Raw genomic sequence first — 25,046 nt, forward strand, 5'->3', positions numbered from 1 at the left:
GAAATTCCCATCTCGGTTATCCGGTGTTTGGGGGTCGGGGAGAAAGAAGGTGTTCCATAGGCTTCAGTTCTCCAGTTTCCCCGAAGCCAGTAGCCCACAGGGGACCTGTCGCTGGGCTGGCGTCCCCAGCTCCGTGTGCCAGGCCCTTTCCTTACTCTGGCCATCCTGTATCTGAGGTTGCTGCCGGCCTGATGACACTCCTGCAGTGAGCCCTCGGCGCGCCCCGGCGGGCAGGGGTAGCTGAGGGCGCGCCCGGGGCCTGGAGGCGGAGCCCGGGGCGGGGCGCGCTGTCATCTGACTCGGAGACGCGGCGGGCCCGCGCTTCCTCCTCCCCGCCCCGGCCCGGGCTGGAAGTCAAGTAGCGAGGCTCCAGCTGGGCCGAGCGGGCAGAGAGCAGCCATGGAGCGACGCGGGCTGGGGCTGCCGCCGCTGCGGGTGCTGCTGGCGCTGCTGCTCGCTCTGGTGGCGCAGGCCCCGCGCGCCTCCGCCACGCCGAGGCCGGCGCTGTGGCCCCAGCCGCTCACAGTGAAGGTGACCAGCAATCAGATGCGCCTCGCCCCGGAGAACTTCTATATCCAGCACGGCCCCAATTCCACGGCAGGTCCCTCGTGCTCTCTGCTGGAGGAAGCATTTCGGCGGTGAGCGCTCCCGGCGGGCAGGGGACCCGGGGGCCGGGAGAGGCGGACCACCCTGGGGCGCAGACCCTGACACCACCCTATGCCACAGGAGAGGAAACCGACCCGAGCGGGCTAGTGACCTGACCGAAGTCACAGGTCTAGGAAATGGCAGGGCCGGTTCAAACCAAGGCGGTCTGCAACCTCAGCTCCTTCCCTTTCCCTTCTGTCTCTCCTAAGGGGCACCGTGGGTGCTCAGGAACCCGGGTTTGGGTGCAGGATGCTGAGTGCAAGGAGCGGGTTGCTCGGAAGCAGTCGCTCTGTTCGCCTCAGAAGGGCAAATGAGATGGATGGAGGGGACACCGGTTTCCCAACTCCAGAGTTGGGGAGGGAAGTGACAGCCATTTATTTGAAGGGAGTTCTACGGGATCTTGGAAGATCTGGAAGAGCTTAGGCAAGCTCGTCTTGAGGGACCAGGCGCTGCCCCCCAAAGTTGACTGTCATGGGCCTGTCTCACCCACTTGTCCTCCCCAAATCTCCTGGTAACAACTCAGATGGCAGAAGTCCTTAAGTTGGAGCACCGCCTAAAATTCTCCTCCCTCCCAAAATGTTAGATGTAACTCTACTTCCTATAGCCAGTGCTTAGACAGTATCTGCTTTTTTTGTGTGTTCCCCCAACAGCAGCCCCCTGCTTCCTCTCCCTGCTTCCTCTTCCAGAGCCCTAAAAACCTTGATGCATAATGAGATGTAGCCGCACACAGCTGGCTTTGCTAACCACACCCTAGACGAGGAAGATTGCCTTTGGGGGAGTGTTTGAACCAGGCACACTGGCCCCTCTGGTATGAGACCTGTGTAGGTCTGTCTGTCCTGAAGGTGTGTAGTGCTCCAGAAGATTGTAATTTGGTGCTGTCTGCCGCCTCCAACCCCCGGGGGGGGGGGTGCCTCTGTGCCAAGTGAACACAATTATAGCTTAATTGTACCTGCAGGACACTGAACAGCTGGTGGAAAAATCCGAAACCAGCTTAGATAACCTGTTCTGACCCCAGGTGGGCCTAGTGCTCAAGCTGTAGGCCCCTGATGTTGATGGCAGAGATGGTTCATTCTCTGCCTTTGGAAGGGTCATGCTTTCCTTCTGTTTTGTACTGCATGGATATTGCTACCCTCTGTTTTAGGTGCATACTCTAATGAGCTTTTGGTATTGAATCTGCTAACTGGCCCGAATGCTATGGCCCTAGTGGGGTGGAGATGTAAAACCAAAGTGGTTGGTTGCATTGGGATATTCAGAAGGATTATGTGGGAAGTACTTGAAGGGTATTTACAAGAATATGATGACTAGGATTGGAAATCTTTTAAAAACAAACACCCTTACTATGTTTGCCTTGGAGCTCAGCTTATAAAGTTGAGTTTTCCTTGTGTGCCATGCTGCTAGTAAGACGAGGACTTGGTGATCTGCTGAAGTGATATGAGTATGGCACAAAAGCATCAGCAACATCGGTTAATAATGGTAGATAACTAGGACTTGAATCAGCTGCGAGGTGGTTTGAAAACATCGCTTGGCATTTCGAGGCAGGTACAGGTATTACCTGAAGAGTTTGTGCAATTAATTCATGGCACGTGTGAATTAATACCTGCTATTGTTAGGAAGCACATCATAAAACATTGGTCCTTATGGCTAAGACTTGAAAGCATGCAGGTGAGGCATTCTAGGAACTCGAGGTCAAAGTAAAAGCACAGTGGGGTTGGAAGGATTTGGAAATACTGCGGTGTTTAGAAAGCTCTGGGTGGTAAAGAACACAGCCTGGGCCCCAGGTGTTCAGAATCATGTGGCTCTTGTCTCTGTAGAGCCCAGGTTCTATCACAAACCCTGCTTTGAAATAGTATGCTTTTTGCAGGCAGAGAGTTTGGCTGGTAGGTGCATGGCTGCTTCCTCAGCTTCTAGAACAGGGTGCATCATATTCTAGCCACTAATTAACAAATGAATAACTTCACTCCTTCAGTTCCTGGAAGGCTAAATTAACCCGGATACCTTTGACATCACTTCCTCAGCCCTTTGAATTTTCTGTTAGAATTTTACTATTCAGGGCCAAGGTTTTCCTTATTTGGGACAAGCCGGCACCTAACTCAGATCTCGAAGCTGCTGCTTTAATTTCACATTTTAAATTTTTATTTTTAATTGTGGTAAAAATACACATAACATAAAACTTACCGTCTTAGCCATTTTTAAGTATACACTTCGGTGCTTAATTTCCTTTTTAATCTGTCAAGGTTTTGCTGTGAGAAGGGCCCTCAACACCCTCACCCATTCCATTCTCTCACTGGTTAACTTCCATACGCTTCCAGACTCATCCGAATTTTCCTACATCTCCTTACTTCTCTGGAAAAGCACAAGATACTCTTACACATAAGTAGCACATACAACTTTCTGGCTTATCCAAATCTATAAAATGTCATTTAAACAATTGCTCCAAAGCCTACTTGATCTTTTTATCCTTTAGCACCTTTAAATTTTTCTTTAATATTCCCTTTGATATTTGGGTACCAACAGAAGGTAAGTTTTAAAGGCTCTGGTGAGAATTCTGTGGGCTGGTGACGTTTTTTTTTTGGGGGGGGGGCATATATCAGCTAGGATACTTTTGTTGGGAAGTAACAGGAACCCTGACTCAATGTGGCTTAAGTAATAAGAAAACTTATTATCTCACACATTAGGATGTCCAAAAGCAGGAATGAATTTAGGGTTAGTAGACAGAGTGGCTCAATAGCATCATCATGGATCCATATTCCTTCCATCTCTGCTCTGTCATCTTTAGTGCAGCCAGCTGTCACATACAGAGAAAGTTTTCCTGTGGTTTGCTTAGGACAGGAACTTCTCACCGCACTCACACACACCCCCCCAATCACTGGTCAGAACTGGGTTTCATACCCAAAAGTGATAGGTGAGTTGGATTACTTGTTCTTAACAGGGACTTCCCTGGGAGTGTGGGGGGGATCTTTTAAAATTCTCATGCCTGCATCCCATTCTCATAGATTCTGAAGGTCTGGACAGCAGGGTTTTCAAAGAGCTCCCCAACTGCTTCTAACGTGCAGCTTGGGGTGAGGATGTCTGGTGGGACTAATAAAGGGTGGCATGGATTTGAGGAGTCAACTACAATGTCCTCTAGTACGTATGTATTTAAAATTTGGCTAAAAATGCTTTTAAAATTTGTTTAAATTTATTTCTCGTACAGATATTATGAATATATTTTTGGTGTCTACAAGCGGCCTAATGGGCCTGGAAGATTTCAGGGTGGAGCAGAGTTACAGCAACTTCTTGTCACAATTGTCCTTGAGTCAGAGTGTGATGCTTTCCCCAGTGTGTCTTCAGATGAATCCTGTAAGTACCTATGAAATATGAGCTTATCTTATTCAAAGCTGCTCGTTAACAGACTTAACTGCCAGAAACAGGCTCCATGCTATGCACTGTTATGAGTTCTTGGCCAATGACTTTATAATTCTTATTTTATTTTTTTTTTTATTTATTTTTTTTTTTTGAGACAGAGTCTCACTCTGTTGCCCAGGCTAGAGTGAGTGCCGTGGCGTCAGCCTAGCTCACAGCAACCTCAAACTCCTGAGCTCAAGCAATCCTCCTGTCTCAGCCTCCCGAGTAGCTGGGACTACAGGCATGCACCACCATGCCCGGCTAATTTTTTCTATATATATTTTTAGCTGTCTATATAATTTCTTTCTATTTTTAGTAGAGGTGGGGTCTCGCTCTTGTTCAGGCTGGTCTCGAACTCCTGAGCTCGAACGATCCGCCCACCTCGGCCTCCCAGAGTGCTAGGATTACAGGCGTGAGCCACCGCGCCCGGCCTATAATTCTTATTTTAAAAATAACCTTTAAGGTCTGATTACAAAAGTAATATATAGTCATTATAGAAAATTTGTAAGTACAATAAGTGCAGAAGATGAAGAAATTAATCACTCAAAATCCCAGCACACAGAATTAACCACTATTATTTCAGGTGTATATATATTTTTTGCAGAATAAAACATTTATGTATTTTACATGGATATAAATATAAACCCACGGTAAACACTGGCATGAAAATGAGAAGTAATTCTGGACATGCATATTCTTTTTGTAATTTTGCTATTTTTTAGATCCTGCTTTTTTGCATAATAATGCATTATGAACATTCATGAATTTCACTAAATATGCTTCTGTGACATCATTTTTAATGGCTGATTAATGTTTTACCACTCTATGGATAAGCTTACTTGGCTAATCCCTTACTTTTGGACATCTAGGCAATTTCTTTTATCTTTGAAGTCATCTGTGCTTGTACCCATTATCTTTATTTATAATCTAATTTTACACAAAGATAATGCAGAACCGAGGAGGGGGTACAGTTGTTTCACTTGATTGACAATATAATCAACATTTAGCTAAATTATTTTCTTTGTTGTTGCCTAAAGCATTATTCTTTAGGGATTTCCCCAAATTGTTTTGGAAGGAATAAACTATCAGGCATAGCCAGGAATGGTGGCTCACACCTGTAATTCCAGCATTTTGTAAGGCCAAGGCAGGAGGATCATTCTATGCTGGGAGTTCAAGACAAACCTGGGCAATGTAGTGAGACCCCATCTCTACAAAACATAAGAAAAAATTAGCCAGGCGTGGTGGCACTCTCCTGTAGTCCCAGGTACTCAGGAGGCTCAGGCAACAAGATTCCTTGAGCCCAGGAGTTCGAGGCTGCAGTGAGCTGTGGATTGGGCCACTGTAGTTCAGCCTGGGTGACAGAATGAGACCCTGTCTCAAAAAAAAAAAAAGTCAGGCATGTCTTTTCTTTAGGGTGCAGTGGCTGGAAGTAACGTGTAATTGTACCAAGGAATCAAAGAGGGGCACTATGAGGACGTGCGTAATATAAGATTAATATAAGAGAGTAGATGGGGAAATTGGGTATAAAGATAAAAATGCCAGGTATTTAGAGAAAAGAGCAACTCCGTTGTCCTCAGTCTGTCTCATAGACAGTGAAGTACATGTCTTTATCCTCCTGGTATAGATGAGATTTCTTAATATATCCCTTTGAAAAATAGCTTCATTTCTCTTCAATTCGATAGCTGTTCTTAGAAAAGATAAGGATGATTTACCAACATCAGCCATGTGATTTCAGTTGATACTCAGCATACAGACACTATATGAGGTAGGTTTTACAATCTGAGTTGAGATAGAAATGGTTATTAAGTTCCCAGGGAAGCTTTGCTGTCTGTTAGCTTCAGCTATACCGATGGCATGTTGTAAATTCCAGAAAATGGAATGTACCGAGTTTGGAGAGTTGTAGCTTACCTTCCAGTCAGCTCTGCAAACCATCTTCACTGTGAAAGGGAAGCTTCTTGAGATAAGGTAATTGTGAAATTTTCTGCCTTAGGGATAAACGAGGTTCTAAGTTTTCAAACTGGTTGATGATGATAAAAGTAACACATATGAATGGAAAATGTATCGAAAAGGTATCAAATATCCGGAGTAAGAGAAAATGTTGCAGGAAGTGGCAAGTGCTAAAGCACTATTAAAAATATGCGTACCCTGAGAACCATAGTGGGCTAGTTTCTACTCTAGAGAAATGGTTACATACGTCAAGGATGTTTGATGCAGTTTGCCTGTGATAGTGAAGAGTTGTAAACAAAACTCAGTGTCCGTCAGTAGAGGAATGGCTAAATATATCTTGTCGGTCCACACTCGAGTGCTGTCCAGCAGTTAGGAATAGAGAAGCAGTGCTACAAAGAACAGACCTGGAGAGCTTGCCAGGGTAAACTGCTGAGTTGAACAAAGAAAGCTACATAATAACGTGTAGAGGAAGACCCTGTTTATAAATCCACACACGCTGGAACGTGCCCATAAAGCAGTAGTTCTTGTGCGTGTATGGGAAGCCTAGGAAAGGCCTGAGAAGTGTTTCTCCTGAGGAGGGTAGAGGGAGTTGGGTGGGCATCTCAAAGGGGATTTTAGCCTTATCTATAATATTTTATTTTTAAAGGGGAATATATTGATATGTTATTTGTACATCTACCCACCAAAAGTGTATATGGTACAAAAAGGTATAGAAGGGGTGACTGACAAGTCAAAGATGCCATTTCTATCCCACATCAGGGAGGTGATCATTATTAACCCTAACAATTTTGTTTGAAATAAAAATTGAAATTATAGGCCAGGCGTGGTGGCTCATGCCTATAATCCTAGCACTCTGGGAGGCCGAGGCAGGAGGATCGCTCGAGGTCAGGAGTTCGAGACCAGCCTGAGCAAGAGCAGGACCCAGACCCTGTCACTACTAAAAAATAGAAAGAAATGATCTGGCCAGCTAAAACTATATATAGAAAAAAATTAGCCAGGTATGGTGACGCATGCCTGTAGTCCCAGCTACTCAGGAGGCTGAGGCAGGAGGATCGCTTAAGCCCAGGAGTTTGAGGTTGCTGTGAGCTTGACGCCACGGCACTCTAGCCCAGGCAACAGAGTGAGACTTCGTCTCAAAAAAAAAAAAAAAAAAAAGAAATTATATAGCTGTGTGTCCATATATTTGGAAAACCAAATCTCCTTCTAATTGTTATACATATTTTCCATTGAATTAGAATCCTTTTTATATCAGCCAGTCCTCAGCTATTGGAAAATAATTGGCATCAAGTACATGCAACATGTGAATGTTTTAAATGTTTTAGGTGACTCTTTGTGCTATTTCTGGGAGATCTCAAAACTATTAGTATAATGTGGCAAAAAAGTGCTTTTAAACAGTGACCAGTGAAACAATGAGCTTCTTAGGTAGCTGATGAAGAATTTGATACAGATAGAGAGGAAACATGACTAGATGTACTCATAACAGCACTGTAGTTCTTAGCCTGGCATTTAGCTGCCTCGTCACTGTGGTTTCTGATAGAAAATGCTATCTTGTCAGAAGACTGTTACCCAAGACAGTCACATCATTGATAGAGCTCTTTTGCCTGCCTGCCACCAACCCTCCTATGAGTGTCTGGGTGGAGGTGGCGGAAGGTGTTGAGGCAGCCCAGAGGATACAGTACTAAGTCATTAACCCCCAGCCCTTGAGTGTCTTTGCCGTGGCAAAGTCCCACTGCCACACCCTTTTGCTTTCAATCTCTGTACCCTCTGGTGCTTTACTCTGTCTGGGGTTGATTGCACCCCAGACCTCTCTAAAAGACTAAAATGGCTATTGAGCCAGTCTTAGGCAGAGTGTGATTTCAAAACTGCAAAGATTAGTGCCTCATGAGAAGTGGCCAACTGGAGGGAGCCCCATTCTGGATGGGTGTGAACTTGTCATTGAGTGAGACAAGCTAACTTATCTTTGTTGAGTGGGACAAAGCTGAATTAAGGTGAAAAGAGTTAGGGGGTAAGTCTTAAGGCAGATTTAGATGATATGGAGGGAAGATGGGTGCAGGGCAAGTAAAAAAAAAAACTGAAGGAAAAGAGTAGAGATAACTCTCTGGTCTGAAGGGGAGATTTGAGTGACACTCCAATAACCAAGGAATAATGGGCACCGAGGAACATTTGCATCTTTGACCTAAAATCTTGGCTTAACTAGGACCCTACTCTGTTGAGGGGAAGGAAGTTGGAGGGGAAAATGAGCAATCATGGCGGTAACAGCCAGATTCCTGACATGAGCTACTCAGCTGACTGAATGGCATGTGACTGACTCACTGACGTGGGGGTCGCAGGAGACCGGCAGGTTGAATTGTGTGGAAGAGGAAGGAAGGAGGGATGAGTTCCGTTTGGGGCATATGGAGTTTGAAGAATCTACAGGACATCTATGTGAAGATGTACAGGAGGCAGCTGGAGAAACAGGTGTGGTGCTCAAGAGAAAAGAATGGTCCAGAAATATCAATGATACACATTTAGGAAATGTATTGTGTGTCATTGAGAGATTAACAAAAGTGGTTTTTTTAATCCCCAATACAGATACTTTACTTGTGAAAGAACCAGTGGCTTTCCTCAAGGCCAACAAAGTTTGGGGAGCATTACGAGGTAAGTTCTATGCCGTTTCGTTGTTGTTTTCTAGTGAAGGAATATTTTTAGTTGGTGCTTTGTGAAATCAAGCATAAACTAAAAGCTGGTGCTTTGTGAAAATTTTGCTGCCTTGGGCCCATTACAGAAAGTTTTGTTGAGTAGTTCCAAGATGATTTCCATTAGACATGTACTCCTTCAAGCATGGGGAAACATCATTTGACCTTATAAAAAATGTTTGAGGGTCAGTACATTGCTGCTATCCTGTAATTCACTGATGGTCTGGGACTGTAATGTTTATAGAGCTATAATGGCTCCAACCTGTTCTCATTAGGAGATTTCATTTCAGCTATCACTTCTTGCTGCCTTCAGTAGCGAGCATCTCTCTTCCCCAATTTTAAATTCCTGTGGACTTAGAAACATAATCAAGTTTATAGGAAGAGTATTAAAAGCTAAGTATGCTCTAGAGTTGGTTAGAGGCAGTGGACAGAGAAGAATCTTAAAAGCTTTTCCTGTGAATTTCAGGGTCTGAACTTCAAAGTTTGGCATCAGGACATTTACTTTTGCTGTTCAAAAGTTTCTTTTACCTCTTAGAAGAAGATATTGTGCTAGAGTTTTTAAAAAGGGAATTTTTTAATATGAACTAACCAACCAAATTTATAGTAATTAAAAATAAAGAAGGCTTAGGATTTGACTTAGACTGTTATCTGAAATCATTATTATGCTATGTGTTTTTATAGCCTAAGAATGGTATGATTATCATCTTATTTCAAAATAGAATATGAAGATATCTATAGATTTGATCTTTACACATTATATGATATTTACAATTCACATAATGTATTATATGAATGTATTAAATCATCACATGTACCCCCAAAATGTGTATATCTATTATGTATCAATAGAAGAGTTGAAAAAAATTTCAATATTATACGAATTATAAAGATGATATGATGTATTAGGATCAAATCTATAGATATCTACTACAAATGTAACTGTGATCATTATCATTTGGATCATTTATATATAATGTTATGTGGTTTTAAGCTTTTATTAATCTGATCTGCCTGTTTTGTCTGGGGTCTGATAGGGAGAGTAGATCCTTATTGATGTCTGTCCTTATCCATACCAATAAAGAACTTTCGAGTATTCAGTGACTAGATTCTAGGCCAAGAAGTCCTTATTTTCTGTTTACCATCAGTCTTTCAAAGCAATGTACTCTAAACTGATAATTGGGTGTATTGCCACTTAATAGAAAATTGCAAAGTTATTCCTCCTTGGATGAACCTGTATTGGGGGGTGGGATGGGGAGAGAGGAAGGCATAGCAAAAATGACTTTGAACTATTCTCAGGTTAAAAATGTCCCTGGCTATATGGCTGTCAGCTAGAATTGATGAATCTTGATAAAGTCAAAACCAGTTAGAGGTATTAGCCTGTCATCTAGTATATTAAGGGAACAATCCACTTGAGTAAAAATGTTCAGGAGGTAGTCTTTGCAGCTATAACATTTTGTACCTTAAAACACTGTAAGTCATAAATTGGGCCTTTATTGATAGTTTCATGGTGGTTTTTTGAGCTTTTTTTCCTTCTGTTAAATTTAGGTTATCTTCTAAAAGTGACTATAATATTTGATTATAAATTCTTTCTCATAATGCTATAAATCATTAAGGAACTGGTATATTATTATATCACTGTTCTTTGTGTTTAATATTCAAACAAACCCTAGGTATGGGTAAAATGAAGTAAAGTACTCTTATTAGATGAATGGAAAAGGCAACGAGAATTTTTTTTTTTTTAATTCAGCCTTGATTTTAGAAAATATGCTAGAGGGTGTAGGTATAACACTATATTTAATTTTATTTGCCTTACCTGGTTATGAGTCTGTTTGGATAATACAACTTTAATTGTCTCAATTTGTTGTTTTATAAATTAATGAAATAAATTTTACTTTCCATAGGTTTAGAGACCTTTAGCCAGTTAATTTATCAAGATTCTTATGGTACTGTAAGTATGATTATTATGTTACTAAAAATTGTCAGATAGACAATTATTATTACTAGAAAAATGTAACCTGTTTAGCTATTGCTTCCTGAAGGTTTCTTTTCCCAAATATTTATCTTAGCTGATAAATGTAAATTTCATACTTACTTTGTTCTAAATTAATCTTTTATCCAATACTTGTATAGATAGATGTAGTCTTTATTGAACTTAAGAGAAAATTCTAAAACAAAAATCAAAATTTTGTCTTATAGTTCACCATCAATGAATCCAACATTATTGATTCTCCAAGGTTTCCTCATAGAGGAATTCTAATTGATACATCCAGACACTATCTGCCCCTTAAGATCATTCTTAAAACTCTGGTAAGTAATTATTCTAATCCGTTGTCTATTCTGAAGATGTGTTCCCTTTATGTTGTTACTTTACATTGGTCACTTAAACTGTTGTGTAGGTTGGGACAGGGGGATATGTTTTTCTTGTATTAAGTGTAAGCAGTAGGCATTCTTCCCTCCCTCCCTCAGCTGTGAAGTGGAGGCTCCCTTTGGGGAATCACGTTCCTGTTTTCACTGGGAGGGCCACATACGACATGTATTTATGAGAAAGACAGTTTTAATTCTGCCCATTGGCCCTCTGTGTATATTTCCATTTGTCAAATCATGTGCCTAGACTTTTGGTTAGGAATACCTGGCCACCATACTTATAGTTAATGTCCTTTAAATGTTGTGACCTCCTCTTTTTTTTTTTTTTTAAAGTGGCATTAGAAAGGGTTCTGGGAGCTGCCTTATACCTAGGGAAATGTTCCAAAAGAATATGGAAACTTAGAGGTGGATGGAGATAGGAAGAAGGTTGATAGTAACTATTTTCTCCTATGGACTTTTTATTGGTTCATCTCCACCATCACCTGCCAATTTGTAGGGGTGGGGAGGTTTTCCTCCCATGTTTTTATGCACCATCACTTGATCATTTATGAATATATCATGCTATTAAAAATTATTTTTACATTTACATTAATACCTTGCATTTTTTTATCCAAAAGATATTCTTGTCACTTTTATGAAAGAAATGCTTAGTGTAAAACATTCAAACAATAGATATACATAAAATAGGCATTCATCCCATAATTTCATTTATCAAAGATTGACATAAATTTTTATGTCTTATTTTTCTCACTTTAGACTTAAAAATGAATATATTAGTACATACAATGTGACTTCTTAAACTAAATGAGACTGTACTTTTGCTACCTTTTAAACAGTCGAATATTCCATTTTATGTACCATGATATATTTAACCAGACTCATGGTGATGGCTATCTTGGTTAACTTACTGTCATAAATAGTACGGCACAGTAAGCACCTTTGTCAAGGTTATCTATCTGCACATTTGTCAAGGTTATTTCTTGAGGATAAATTCTTACAACTGAATTCCTGGGCTTAAAGATGTACACCAAAAAAAATTTATCTTTTGGTACATACTGTCAGACACCCTTCTAGACAGGTCATAGCCACTATACTTGGCCAATAGCGTGGCACACTTTTGCCATATGATTTGCTCATCTGGTGATAAAATATATCTCCTTGTTTTAATTTGTATTTCCTTGCTTTTTAGTGAGGATAAGCCTCTTATTAGCTATTTGTATTTTTTATATTACAAACTGCAAATGTATTTTCTCTGTGCATTTTGTCTTCTAGAATGTTAATGCTTTAATATTTGTCTACAGATTGTGTCACTGATACTCTTATTTTTGCCTATGCTTCCATACTTATCCATCATATGTTGTGAAATTTTTCTAAATTTGCTTCTTATATCATGTTTATAGTGTTTTTCACCTATAAAAGAAATTTTTTAAAGAAGTAATATCTTGCAATCTTATCCTTTATCGTTTTGGCCTTGGGAGATACACTAAGGAAGGCCTTCTCCACAACAAGGGTATAAATATAAAAATAACCTCTCATATGTTCTTTTCCTATTACATTCTTGACTCAGTTAAAATTTAGTGTATCAGAGATGGTAGAGACCTTATTTTCCAAATGGCTAGCCAGTAATCCCAACATCATTTTTGAGCAATCTATAATTCCCCCATTGCTTTCAGTTATAGTGAATATTAAATACTAAATTCCCATAAATACATGAGTCAGTTTCTGAACTCTCAGTCTTTACCAGTTTATCTTCTTGGGCCAGTACAGATGGTTTTAGTTTCTACAGCTTTAGAAGTTGTTTTTATTTTTATTTTGAAGTAATTTTAAACTCACAGAAAAGTTGTAAGAAGGGTATAAAGAATGGTCATATGCTCTTCACCCAGACACCTCAATTGTAAAATTTTATCATATTTATTTACATATTAAATATTTATTAAATTTATTAAAAATGTGTCACATTTGCCCAATTTAAAAATATTTTTTCTAAATCATATGGGCACATATGTCTCATTACCCCTTAATATTTCAGGGGTACTGAATATCTTTAAAAAGGTTACACCTTAATAACTTCAGTACAACCATCAAAATCAGGAAGTTGACACAGTACTGCCATCTAATTCACAAACCCCATTCGTATTTCACTTGTTCCAGCAACATCAGCATCCAATCCACGATCAGGCACGTCTGCTTGTTATGTCTCTTTGGCCACTTTCAGGCTGGGACCATTTATCTTTCCTTGTCTTTCAAGACCATACACTTTTGAAGAGTAAATGTCGGTTACTTTGTGGAGCACACCCTAGCTTGTCTGCTTTCCACGTGATTAGATTCAGTCATGCCTTTTTGGCAGGATTAAAGCAGAAGTGATGCTCTGTTCTTCCCCGTGCATGTCAGGTGGCACGGTGTCTCATTCCTGGTAGTGTTCTCTTATAACTTGGCTCAGATGCCATCTGCCAGGTTTCTCTACTGCAATGTTAGTTAAAAAGTATTCTGTGCTTATTAATAAGTATTAATAGCTAAGTATCTTGTGGGGAGAAATTTTGAGACTATGTAAAATTCCCATTCTTCATCCAGTGTTCACCCACTAGCTTTAGCATCCATAGATGATTTTTGCCTAAATCAGTTATTACTAAGGTGATTTTTCTGATTTCATCATTCCTGCCATCATTTATTGGTTGGCATTTTAAGGTAGAGCATTCCCTTCTCTTTGATTTATTTATGATTTTTATCAGTATGGGCTCATGGATTCCTATTTTCTTCAACGGATTATAATCTGTTACGTTCCCTATTTTAATAGTCAAATTGTCCCAGGTTTGGCCAGTGGGAGTCCTTCAAGTTGGCTCTTAAATCCTTTCGGCATGTCCCCTTCAATCTTTGCGCACTTTCTTTTTAGCACATGACATTCCAGGCTTATCTTTCCCTGTCCCAGGCTGAATTCAAACATTTCTTCAAGGAACCCTTGTAGTTGTGAGCAATATTTTGAAACCAAAGTCTGGGCCCTTTGAGCAGACAGAGCTAGAAAATATATGTGTGTGTATGTATACATTTATATGAACATATGTGTCTTTCCCTATTTCCCTATCTGTCTATGTCAGGTGTTGGCAATCTATAGGCAAAGGGCCAGATCCAATTTACCACCCAACTTTGCAGATAAGGTTTACTGGAATATAGCCATGTAAGTGTGTTCACAGACTGTCTTTGCTCTACAACTGCAGAGGGAAGCAGTTGCAACAGAAACTGTTAGGGCTCACCAAGCCAAAATATTTACTGTCTGGCCCTTTATGTAAATAGCTTGCCAATCACTGATCTATATTAAAAACCATGAGATTGTACTAATGAGCTCAATTCCAATTGACACCCCTATTTGTATCCTTTCTCTAACAGTGAAAACTCTCCAATTACCTTCAATATGCGTATGTATTTGCGTGATCCCTTTGTATGTAAACTGTTTAGATTATTTGGTAGGATGAATCTTCCCTCTTACTATTTTTATTTTTTTCTAATAGTCTGTTTATATAAATATTATATTTATTCCTCCAGAGTATACATAAAATTAATATGTCAATTTGTCCAAAAATGTATCTGGAAATAGTATTTAGTTTGTAATGAATTTCTTTTCATTTGTAAGAGTTGGGACTCACATTTCAGAACTGTGGGAATTATAAGCCCTGACTCTTAAATGAATGCCCCATTTTTCTTTTGCTGTATTCCCAAATGCAGTAGCAGCCAAGAACTATTTTCCATTCTTGGCAGACCCCTAAATACTGGGAGTTTATAAGCTTGCTGTCTTCCCAGAGTGCAAAGTTAGAGCTCGCTGTCTAGAATACAAAGTCTATATAGGCTTTCTGAATGGTGACATGTCATGTAAAGTAATACAATGAAAAATTTATATTTCTTCCACATTCTTTCTTTGCTGAAAAAGAAAGTTTAAAGGGAAGCAGACTTACTGGAAGCCATCCCAAATGTAGATATGTAATACAGGTTGTATATTATATGCGTAGAGTATAATTTTTTAATGTTTGCTTGCAGGATGCCATGGCTTTTAATAAGTTTAATGTTCTCCACTGGCACATAGTTGACGACCAGTCTTTCCCTTATCAGAGCATCACTTTTCCTGAGTTAAGCAATAAAGTGAGTAAATCATGTTGTTGTAGTCTGTCTACAAAAACCTTTGGGATAGCTTCATTGGAAGTTTGTAGGTTAAATGTTTTTTTCTTATGGATAGAATTAAAGTTAGATGTTTGTGGTTTTTAATTTTTTTCTTTTTTAGGCTACGGCTTAGCATTTCAGATCCATAAAACTGTTATGTTTTTGTTGTTGTAAATGTTATCATAAATGTAAACAATCTCTAGGGGCAGTATAAATAAAAATTTTAAAACAATGTAGAAGACCCAAATAATTCACAAAGTACGTGTAGTTAAGATACTATATTTATCAAGTAGTCCGACAGTATATTTGTTCTCAACAGAATATGTAAATGACTGAAAAACTACATGAAGTAGGGAATTTTCGAGGTGAGAGCTCTTTCTTAGAAAATAATGGTAGTCTCAGTTGGAAGTGTTCAGATTGACTGTGTTATAGAGCAGTGGAGCTGGGAGGGACCCTCACCTAGTTTAATCTCCCTGTAATCCAGACCGACCACCTGACATCCAGAGAAGTTGGATGCCTTGTCTAAAGTTGCAGTTAGGAATCGGCAGAGCCAGGACTCTAAACTCTGTCCTCTGGCCATGATTCTAAAACTTTCTCCAATGTTAAGATATAGTATAGGCTGAAATGCTAGTAGCACTTTTGTTTTTTTGCTTTTGTTTTACTTTTTATTACAGAAAATTTCAAACATATACAAAAATAGAATATTTAATGAATTCCCATTTTAATATTTTATCACCCAGCTTCAAAAATCAATACATAGCCAATCTTGCATCACTTATACTCCTGCAGACATCCCCCTGCCCTGTTATTTTGAATCAAGGCCCAGATAACATCTCACTGTAAAAAGGCCTGTTTTGGAAAAAAAAAAAATCATTATATGTTATTGCAGCTAAACATTTAATGGTAATCTAGAAGCCAGTAAATATTCACATTTCCTCAAGTGTCTTTTCCTGTTTTTTAAAAAATCACTTTATTTGCAGTGGGATGCAAATAAGGTCCGTATGTTGTGGTCAGTTAATGTCCTCTTTTGATCTACAGGACTCCTCCCCCATCTTTGCCCTTATTATTTGTTGAAGAAACTGAGCCGCGTGTTCTACAGTCCAGCTTTTGCTGATTGCATCCCCATGGTGTTCCCTGTGTGTACTATAAACTGGTGGTTAGGTCTAGTCTTGATACAAATTTGATTTAGAGGTTCAGGAGGCAAGACTACTTTTCAAAAGTTGAATACTTATATCCCATACTTTGAGAAATGTGCTAATTAACATGTTTAATGGACCTTTATGTTTAGTTGCAACCAATAATGAATTCTAATTTTTCAAGTCACCTATAAAAGGGACTGAGGTAATCTTAAAAAAAAAAAAAAATCAGGTCACTTACAGAGTCTATGGGGGAACTTTTAAAGCTGATAGTAATTACAGTGACTAAAACACAATAGCTATGCTTTTTGTATTATAATAATGTGTGAAGTTTGATTCTAAAATTGACAAGATCAATATTTTCAGAGGTTTCACATTGGAAACATATTTTGTTGTTTGGTTACATGAAGTTGAAACAGCATGATTGGGCTGGGTGCAGTGGCTCATGCCTATAATCCTAGCAGTCTGGGAGGCAGAGGCAGAAGGATCACTTGAGGCCAGGAGTTCAAGACCAGCCTGAGCAAGAGTGAGACCCCCGTTTCTACAAAAAATAGAAAAAATTAGCCAGGTGCAGTGGCACACACCTATAGTCCCAGCTACTTGGGAGGCTGAGGCAGGAGAATCGCTTGAGCCCAGGAGTTTGAGGTAGCTGTAAGCTGTAATGACACCACTGTGCTCTAGCAGGGGTGACAGAGTGAGACTCTGGGGGGAAAACAAAAACAAAAACATGATAGAAGACATTCTTGAAACAGGAAGCACTGGTGGAGATAGACATTTCTATCAGTTGATCTGAGATTAACCCAAAGTATACTGACAATTTATTGATATGATACAGTAAACAAAGGATTTGACAAAAAGTCCCAAAATGGCTATCATCCTTGGGGTATGTGTCACTTAGTAGAAATTGGCTTTCTGTTTTCTCTAGATTTCCTACTCCTGAAGTGTTATGGTACTATATTATTTTTAAATGAGTCATCCAACATCACATGGAACTATTTAATACATTGTGATAGTGGAAAAATCTGCTATCAGATAGCAAAGTGAAAACGGGATTGTTAACAATTTCCAGGACCAGATCCACTTTTGTACATTTTAACTTGAATAAATGTGGCTTTTACAGGGAAGCTATTCTCCGTCTCATGTTTACACATCAAATGATGTCCACATGGTGATTGAATATGCCAGATTACGAGGGATTCGAGTTCTGCCGGAATTTGATACTCCTGGACATACGCAGTCTTGGGGAAAAGGTAAGGAGTTTGTATTTTATAAGTTGCAAAAAGTGAACATTTGAGGCCCCGCATCTCTTATTTTATGACTTGGTGTTTGTTCCTTTTGCTCTTAATTGTGATCTGTACAACAGTAGTACTATTGATAAATAGTCAATAACTATTACGCATCTACTGTGAGCAAGTCACTGTCTAGGTGCTGCCTAAATTATAAAGAAGGGATAAAGGAAAACATAACAAATGATTACAACAAGTAGAAAATAAGTGAATTCAAGAAACAGTTTCATGGATGAGGTAACACTTAAAGTGCTTTTGAGGAGGGAGCAAAGGATATATTCGTGCTTCTGGGGGAGGGAATAGCATGAGGAAAGGCGTGCAAAAGGGATAAGAGACGCCTGACAGGTAGAGTGGGACAGAGTGTAGCAAAGAGCAGGAAGCATTATGGGGTTGTGATGAGGAACTTAGGCTCCAGAGCCAAACTGCTTGGGTTTGAATCCTGCTTCTACTGTTTTATAAATTGGGTGATCTTGGGCAGGTTATATAACATCTTCAGTTTCCCTGTTTCTAAAATGGGGCTATTAATAGTAGCTATCATGTAAGTTTTTTGAGGATTAAATAAGGAGCGTAAATGTACCTAGCATTTATAATTGCTCAATAAATATTATTAGGGTAGACATGGGGAAGAGAGGGAAGTAATCTGGAAAAGTACATTGTAGAGGGCCTTGGGTGAGGAATGTGGGCTTCATTAGGACACACTGGAAACCAGTGAAAATTTCTGAGCAGAGGAGTGACATGAGGGAAGCCATACTTCGGGAGAACCTTTGTGAAAGTGACAGATTGGAAGGGGAAAGAGACTGAAGTCCTAGACCAGGAAGGGAATAGCGGGAATGGAAAATAATGGACATAACTGACATTCTGGAAATATCCATAGAACTCAGCAACTTACTGACTGCAGGAGAGGGAAGAGGTATAGACTTTATCCTTACTATAATAGAATACGAAAATCAGAAGCTACAGGAGAGAGTTTAAGGAGTGGAGATGCTGGTTTTTGATAGATCATATTTGAAGTGCAGCTTAGGATTTCCAGTTGCATTTAGCAGGGAATTTGAAGTATGCATTGAAGCTCAAGTAAAAGCGTTGGGGCAAGCTTACGATCTGGGAGTCATTAATATTTGAAGTGGGTAAAATCTCGGAGAGAGGCTGGATAGAAAAGGAAACAGATAGAACTCAGGAAACAATTCTCCCTCATCTTATTTGGAAGAAATTGCCATAGGAACTCCTAGTAAACATGCTTATCTTTTGTGTATAAAACCTCTTATAGCTTCAGCAAAATAAAGTAATATAATCATATGCAAAGCCAGGTCTTTGTGATAAATACGCTTCTTTAAAAAAAGAATCATGTTTTCTTCTCTAGGTCAGAAAAACCTCCTGACTCCATGTTACTCTGGAAAAACACAGTTGGATACTTTTGGACCTATAAACCCTATTCTGAATACAACTTATAGCTTCCTTACTACATTTTTCAAAGAAATTAGTAAGGTGTTTCCAGATCAATTCATTCATTTGGGAGGAGATGAAGTGGATTTTCAATGTTGGTAAGATGATTCTTTAAAACCCCCGTTTTTAAAAAAAGCTTCATGTGAAGTAGATGTCTCTGCTTATAAGGGTTTAAACTGGGAAATATGGCTCCTGAGATGGTGGAGTTTTGTAGAATGTACATTTGAATGGTATGACAAAGTAAAAGCTTTGGAAGGAGAATCAAAATAGAGAAGAAAATGGAGATTCAAAAAAAGACTACTGTGAAATGAACGTTTTTAATGAAAGAGGGCACTGATTAAAGGGAGGGGGAAGATTTTTCAAGTAAAAATCCTCTTTGCAAATAGCTTTAGGTGGAGGAGAGAGATGGGTGGGTAAAGAAAGCCATTTTTACAGGAAATCAGCTTCTGGAAAAAAATTATTTGTGATGGAAAATTAAACACACTCTTAATTATGTTTTTAGGCTTTTATTACCTATAAACTTTAGTAGCTTTAAGTCTGCACAACTGATGTTAGGAATATGTGCTGCTTTAAATAATTGGGCATATCAAACTTTTAATGAAATTTTAATCACCGTTTTTGTTTAAGGGAATCAAATCCAAACATACAAAATTTCATGAAGAACAAAGGCTTTGGCGGTGATTTCAGAAAACTAGAATCTTTCTATATTCAAAAGTAAGTTATTGGAAAGTCTACTTCTATATTTCATCAATGCTTTTTGTAAAAGTTTAAGCTATTTTTTAGCACTGTGCTGTATTTTTTCAATGTTTAAGCTATTATTTGGTACTACGCTTTATTTTTTTCATTTTCTCTCCACCCCTTGCCCCAAAGTATAGATGTGAAAAATCACCAAAGAAGGAAGCAATATCCACTGCTTTAAATCAATAACGTGGTGACTCTAAGTATTTTGCAAGACTGTTGAAATATAGGAATGCAGTCATCTGTTCTAAAACTCTGCTCCAAGCCCTAGCTACCCTGGGAAGTCTTCACCACCACCCAGCCCCTGGAATTCATTCCCTTTTGTTAATTCCAGGAACTTATCTTTTGCTCTGTTTCTGTGCTGTCCAATATGGTAGCCATAGCCACATGTGGCTACATTTAAGTTAATTAAAACTAAAGGTAAAAATTCAGTTCCTCAGTTGCATTAGCCACATGTCAAGTGTTCAAAAGCCAGATGGAGAGGCCGGGTGCAGTGGCTCATGCCTGTAGTCCTAGCATTTGGGAGGCCAAGGCGGGTGGATTGTTTGAGTTCAGGAGTTCGAGACCAGTCTGAGCAAGAGCGAGACCCCATCTCTCTACTAGAAAATAGAAAAAAATTATCTGGACAACTAAAAATATATAGAAAAAATTAGCCGGGCATGGTGGTGCATGTCTGTAGTCCCAGCTACTTGGGAAGGCTGAGGCAGAAGGATTGCTTAACCCCAGGAGTTTGAGGTTGCTGTGAGCTAGGCTGACGCCATGGCACTTTAGCCAGGGCAAAAGAGCAAGACTCTGTCTCAAAAAAAAAAAAACAACAGCCAGATGAGGCCAGTGGCTACCATATTGGGAAGTACATATATACAGCATTTCCATCATTGCAGAAAGTTATACTGGACAGTGCTGCTCTATAATAGGGATCAGCAAACTTTTTTCATAAAGGGCCAGACAGTAAAATATTTTAGGCTTCATGGGCCACATACAGTTGCCCATCCTTCTGTTTTACTAAACAGTATCTGCAGAGTACCTGGTATTTTCTAAATACCTGTAAATATTTGTGGACTGATTATCAGCAACTATTGAATATTATTTAGGTGATATGACAGACTAGATTATGGTTTCCATTATTCTAAGCAAGCCACAAAATTATCAGATTGTTGTCGGTACAATTTCCTATCAACTCAATTTGGGGTCACTTCTTCATATCTTAGGGGCATACTTAAGCACACTCCTTCCGGCAAATGACTGTTACACTTCTATACTATGTTAGGTTCTGTACCATGTGCTAGAAAGAAGGAACTACTTGGGTCAATGCCCAACTATAGCTGATTCTACTATTAAGCTTTGTTATACTGAAAGGGACCTCTCAACATTGCAAGTAATCCTTGGTAGAAAATGTACATGTTTAGAGCTTTCAGTCTGAACTTTGTGATTTTTTGCAATGCTAGGCTTTTGGATATTATTGCAACCATAAAGAAGGGATCCATTGTCTGGCAAGAGGTTTTTGATGATAGAGTGAAGGTAAGAATTGTGAAGACTGCGTCTGATTCTGATAATACATGACAATGCTTCCTCCTTCTCATCTCTCCCTTCTACCCTCTTTCCCCACTATCTCATTATGAATCACAAATAGAAGTACTTCAAATTTTTTTCCAGACAGGAAGAACAAATGAGTCTTTATATGCTATTGAAATAGCTTTGTAATAAGTAAAATTATCAATGTGTATATATATTTTTAATGGTACTTTCTCTCTGACATAGTCAGAATTCTTAATTTTCCTTGGGGCAGCTGAGAATTTGTGAGTCCATCTACTAGTATTACCTTTCCAGAGGTATTAGTGACATCCTCATAGTTCCAAAGGAAGTAAAACTTAGTGTGGTAGAAATGATACTAAAATGCAAATCTCAGCGTTAGTTTATTGCACCTACGTGGTGTCATCCATAGGCAAAAGTTAAATATCCAACCTTAAAGTGGATGAAACTTCTAATTTTAAATCCCTATAATCAATAAAGTATGGTACTAAATCTACAGGAAAGAGGAAAAAAGAAAATGTATGTTTTTTCATGGATCTTTGAAAATTATGTTCTTAGCCATAATGCCTTAAACTTTCAATTTTATCTACTGTATTTGCCAGACCTAATCATATGTATTGCAATTTGTAACTTTTATAGCTACAGCCAGGCACAATAGTTGAAGTGTGGAAGAACGAAGGGTATCTTGATGAACTAAGTAAAATCACAGCGTCTGGCCTCCCTGTAATCATTTCTGCTCCTTGGTACTTAGATTTGATTAGTTATGGACAAGACTGGAAACGATACTATACAGTGGAACCTCTCAATTTTGCGGGTAAGTGAAGCAACCATCATTACCTTGGTTTGTTAGTTTTCTTCCCTAATCCCCTATCCAGGAAATCCTCACCTAGATACTACCCACTAACTACCCTGCCTTTTACGCTTGACCCTTGATGTTTGTGTATTTAACACATTGACTGCCACACTGGAAAAAAAAATTTTTTTCCCTGGGGCCACCGTGTTTTATTAAAACAAAACGATCCTTTATAATTTGTTATCCTTTATGGTTTTCTGTGCGTGAGTTATATGCAACACAATCCGCATTTTTAGAATTAAATCATCAATATTAATTGTAACAGTAAGAACATCAAAAAGTAAGATTTTCACTGAACCAACTGCGGGGTTTTGCTTCATGATGCCCTGGGGTCGAAACTAGCCTGAGTTAAATACAATGCACATGGCAGTCAATGTGTTAAAGAAAAAAACTCAGTATCATTTTAAACTCTGTGAAAGAAACCACATAACCTACTTGCCTAAATGTAAGAACTTCAAAAGTAGATCCCTTTAGATTTTATCTCCATTTTCACTGATGAGTCTTGTCACTCTCTACGTTTGAAAGCTGTTTGACTGCTTAACTTTGTATTTCCTCTTCTGAATTCTCTCCAGTATAAGACACCTGAGCAAAGCTACAGTCTAAAACTTAAATCACATGTCTCCCAGTGGATTTCAGGCTGTGTGGTCATACAGTTATGAGTAGGCATCCTTGGGGGGGAGAGGGTGACAGGAGGGAATGTGTCTGAATGTGTCAGAGTTATGGAGCTCCAGGCATTCAGACCCCCTTCATTAAGAACAGTTCTAGGCCAGGTGTGGCAGCTCACACCTGTGATCCTAAGCACTTTGGAAGGCTGAGGTGGGAGGATTGCTTGAGGCCAGGAGTTCGAGACCAGCCTGGACAACATGGCAAGACCCTGTCTCTACAAAAAAAAAAAAAAGGAAAAGGAGAAAAAGAACAGGTTCTACTTTGTTCAGTTTTGTATATCAAGATTTAGTACAAAATTTCCTTTGAAAAAGGATTTTGCTGTTTAAAATTTCAAAACTGTAGGTCTATTGAGAATTGATACAACTTTGTCTAGAACATATTTTCTGATGATCAAAAACCCATAATTACTGTTAAAAAAAAAAAAAAAAGTAGGTCCTCAGGATTCTTTTTGATAGAAACTAAAGGCAGGCATGGTGGTTATAGCCCATTAAAAAAAAAAAAAAAACAAAAAACTAGCATTCTACCTTGTATTCCCTGGCCCACCAAGGAAAAAATGGTTTCTAGTGTCCAAGTAAGTTTGCATAAAACCAAAATAAAATAGTATCTCTAATACTAGGCTATCACGTATGTCTGTGATGCTAACACATGCTGGGAACCATGGGTCAGGGGTGAACATAAAGTTTGCCACCTTTTTTGTGCCACAACCATGAACATCTCCCAAGGTCCTGCTGACTACAGGAGAGAAATGTTGCCCTGGGATAAAGATAGAGGCAATGCTAATTCCTCCTCCTATGTACAAGCCTTGAACTGCTTAACTTTTATCATTTCAATAATTTTAATGTAGGTACTCAAGAACAGAAAAAACTTGTCCTTGGTGGAGAAGCTTGTCTATGGGGAGAATATGTGGATTCAACTAACCTCACTCCAAGATTGTGGTATGAAATTTTAAGTGATAACATTTGTGTTAAGAATTAAGGTGCCGCTGGGCGCGGTGGCTCACGCCTGTAATCCTAGCACTCTGGGAGGCCGAGGTGGGCGGATCGTTTGAGCTCAGGAGTTCGAGACCAGCCTGAGCAAGAGCGAGACCCCATCTCTACTAAAAATAGAAAGAAATTATATGGACAGCTAAAAATATATAGAGAAAAAATTAGTTGGGCATAGTGGCGCATGCCTGTAGTCCCAGCTACTTGGGAGGCTGAGACAGGAGGATCGCTTGAGCTCAGGAGTTTGAGGTTGCTGTGAGCTAGGCTGACGCCATGGCACTCACTCTAGCCTGGGCAACAAAGTGAGACTCTTTTTTTTTTTGAGACAAAGAATTAAGGTGCCTTAGGCTTTCTTTCTCCCTCCAAGTAGGAAAGCACTAGGAATTTCCCCAGGCATATGATTCAGGCACTTATTTAAGAAAACATGGCTTTTAACTGTTTTGGGGGACATGTTTAAATTTTAGGCCTCGGGCAAGTGCTGTTGGTGAGAGACTCTGGAGTTCCCAAAATGTCAGAGATGCAGATGATGCTTACAGGAGACTAACAATGCACCGCTGCAGAATGCTCAGGTAAGATACTTATTTCTCAAGCCAGGATAATTTAACCTTCTTATTCAGTGCTAGCTAGTTTTTTTTTTTTTTTTTGGCTATAAATAGAAATGCCTCTTACCTCAGTAGTAATTAGGAGAAACTGGGAATTATTTTTTATAGGTAAGAGGATAATAAATACCTCTAAAGATACATAAATTGTGGTATAACTTAGAACTCTTTTTTTCAGTAACAATGCTGTGATTCTAATTTAAGCTAAGTTCTGTAAGGAGGCAGATGAGTTCTGTCGATCTGAAACATCTTTATTCATGTTATCTGTCTATAGGCGTGGAATAGCTGCACAACCTCTTTTTGTTGGATATTGCAACGATGAGGACAACATGTAAAAATGAGCTGAAACAAATATAGGAGTGGGGGGAAGGCCACGGCAACTCCGTATTATAATCAACTCGATTTTGAAATCATGTAAATTGAGACTTGTTAGACTTTTTTGAATAAAATTTTTATTGATTGAACCTCTTATTTTACATTACATCTAGAACTCTGGCATCTTTCTTGTGAGAGCTTCTAATCAATATATTCCAAAGGGCTGAGTCTTAGTAACTTCACAGATGAACAACATGATTCAGGTAGTTACTTTGAACATCAAAGCACATTTCTCATTACAAATGAATGGCTCCAGTGCCACTGTCGGTTAAAAATGAT

General features: G+C 39.2%; 1 protein-coding gene across 1 annotated transcript; it reads left to right on the plus strand.

The window, feature by feature from the left end:
- Positions 1–331: 331 nt before the first annotated feature.
- HEXB (hexosaminidase subunit beta) lies at positions 332–24,730 on the plus strand. Its single transcript, XM_069492810.1, has 14 exons — positions 332–638; positions 3,839–3,984; positions 8,548–8,613; positions 10,553–10,599; positions 10,848–10,958; positions 15,042–15,143; positions 17,418–17,547; positions 18,941–19,121; positions 19,651–19,737; positions 21,207–21,279; positions 21,931–22,105; positions 23,655–23,745; positions 24,258–24,362; positions 24,667–24,730. The coding sequence occupies exons 1-14, from the start codon at positions 400–402 to the stop codon at positions 24,725–24,727; spliced, it is 1,614 nt and encodes a 537-aa protein (XP_069348911.1). The 5' UTR covers positions 332–399; the 3' UTR covers positions 24,728–24,730.
- Positions 24,731–25,046: the final 316 nt, after the last annotated feature.

Source organism: Eulemur rufifrons, chromosome 17 (genome assembly GCF_041146395.1).
Source record: "Eulemur rufifrons isolate Redbay chromosome 17, OSU_ERuf_1, whole genome shotgun sequence".
In the NCBI taxonomy this organism is placed as follows: domain Eukaryota; kingdom Metazoa; phylum Chordata; class Mammalia; order Primates; family Lemuridae; genus Eulemur; species Eulemur rufifrons.